A 1,451-nucleotide genomic window follows, 5' to 3' on the forward strand; every position below is an offset into this window, starting at 1 on the left:
TTGGAAATCTCTGGTGTGCCTCTTACCTGAAAGAAGGTGCAGGTGAAGGCAATTAAAGTTGACTTGGTCACACTGTACCAAAACTTGAATTCGGGAAGTCGTCGCATGAATGGACGGAACTCCTCATTTGCTTTCGTGGGGAGACTTGGTCCATCATCTGAGAACACAAACACAATCAAAAACTGAGACAAGGAATTGCTAGTAACTCAAAATCAAAAGAATTGAAAGACGAAGAATGGAAAAGAAAGGCTGAAACGTTTTACAACACTCATGAAAACATGCTAAGTCACAGTGAAATGAAACATTAGTGTTAATAAGTTCAAGCTTATGCCCTCCCTCCCCCCAAGGCCAAAACTCAATCACACTTACCCTCTTCTTGTGCAAATGCTGGATCAATCTTTGGAGTTAGGAAGGCAAGGAACAGGTTTAAGTGGTAGATCCCCAAGGCATAGCAGACAATGTACCATCCTTGCCTCAACATAATTCGTAACAAGAACCCAGCAATCAATACCAACGTGAAGACCCATCGTGACGCTGTGTGTGGTGTCCATTTGTCCAAATAATGTTGGTATAGCTGAAAAGATTAGAATATTTTAACAAACAACTAAAGCCAAAGTTTAGAAAACAAAATCTCTCATGTACATGGACAACAATATTGCACTGACAGCATAGATCATTAAATAATAAATACCATCATTAATAATTCCATATGAAAAACTAACAAACCATTTCACACTTTGAAAAGAAAGGAACAAAGTTTCTAGTATCCAAACCCTTTAGATATTAATCTTATAAGACTCTCAATGTTTTTGCAGTAACAAAAGTTACGCATTAATCACTTGACCAATTAACTTTCCTTCCTTCCTTCTAGCCCATGTACTAGGGAACAAGAACTATTCAAAACTTTACAACCAAATTGCACAATACAATAACCAACTTACAATGTACACTCTCTTAGGAGTGAGTGGTGCACTTTTTTCATGGTCCATGTAAACTTTAGTGTTATAATTCCGGCGCATGATTACAGTGTCTATCTTCAGCATTGAAAATTGCTAGGTAAGAGCTCTGTACCATTCCTCACACTATCTACATCTGACCAACAGGAGTCACTGCTCCATTCAACTTTGATCTCTTTGTGATAAAATTACACAAACAGTCAAGATTAGAGGGTGTTTACCTACCCCACAATCGCTATCCATAGCTTCTTGAGTATTTGTGTCACAGAAATAATCTCCTTATCTCCAAACTGTAAACTATATCTGGTCTACAAACTACAATTTGTTTCACTTGCTCACCTTGAATTTTACTCTAGCTCATTATCTTCTGTTCCAAGGTTAGTCTTGAGCCTTAGTAAGCCTCTCTAAATTCATACAAGTTATTTATTCGTGAAAGAAGCAAAAACAAAAACAATAACAACAACTTGTACAAGTCATTTATTCCTGAAATAAGCT

The 1,451-nt window shown here is 37.1% G+C and overlaps 1 protein-coding gene across 2 annotated transcripts in view; it reads right to left on the reverse strand.

Annotated features, from left to right (window-relative positions):
* The window catches only part of LOC119591533 (protein RER1-like), an 11,699-nt gene that overhangs the window by 2,420 nt on the left and 7,828 nt on the right, over positions 1-1,451 (reverse strand). For both annotated transcript variants that reach the window (XM_037940282.1, XM_037940283.1), the window contains exons 3-4: positions 370-574; positions 27-157 (exon numbers count right to left, since the gene is read on the reverse strand). In XM_037940282.1, the coding sequence (XP_037796210.1) occupies positions 27-157; positions 370-574 (336 nt within the window). The remainder of the gene's footprint in view (positions 1-26; positions 158-369; positions 575-1,451) is intronic.

The sequence above is a fragment of the Penaeus monodon genome, chromosome 28 (genome assembly GCF_015228065.2).
Source record: "Penaeus monodon isolate SGIC_2016 chromosome 28, NSTDA_Pmon_1, whole genome shotgun sequence".
In the NCBI taxonomy this organism is placed as follows: Eukaryota; Metazoa; Arthropoda; class Malacostraca; order Decapoda; family Penaeidae; genus Penaeus; species Penaeus monodon.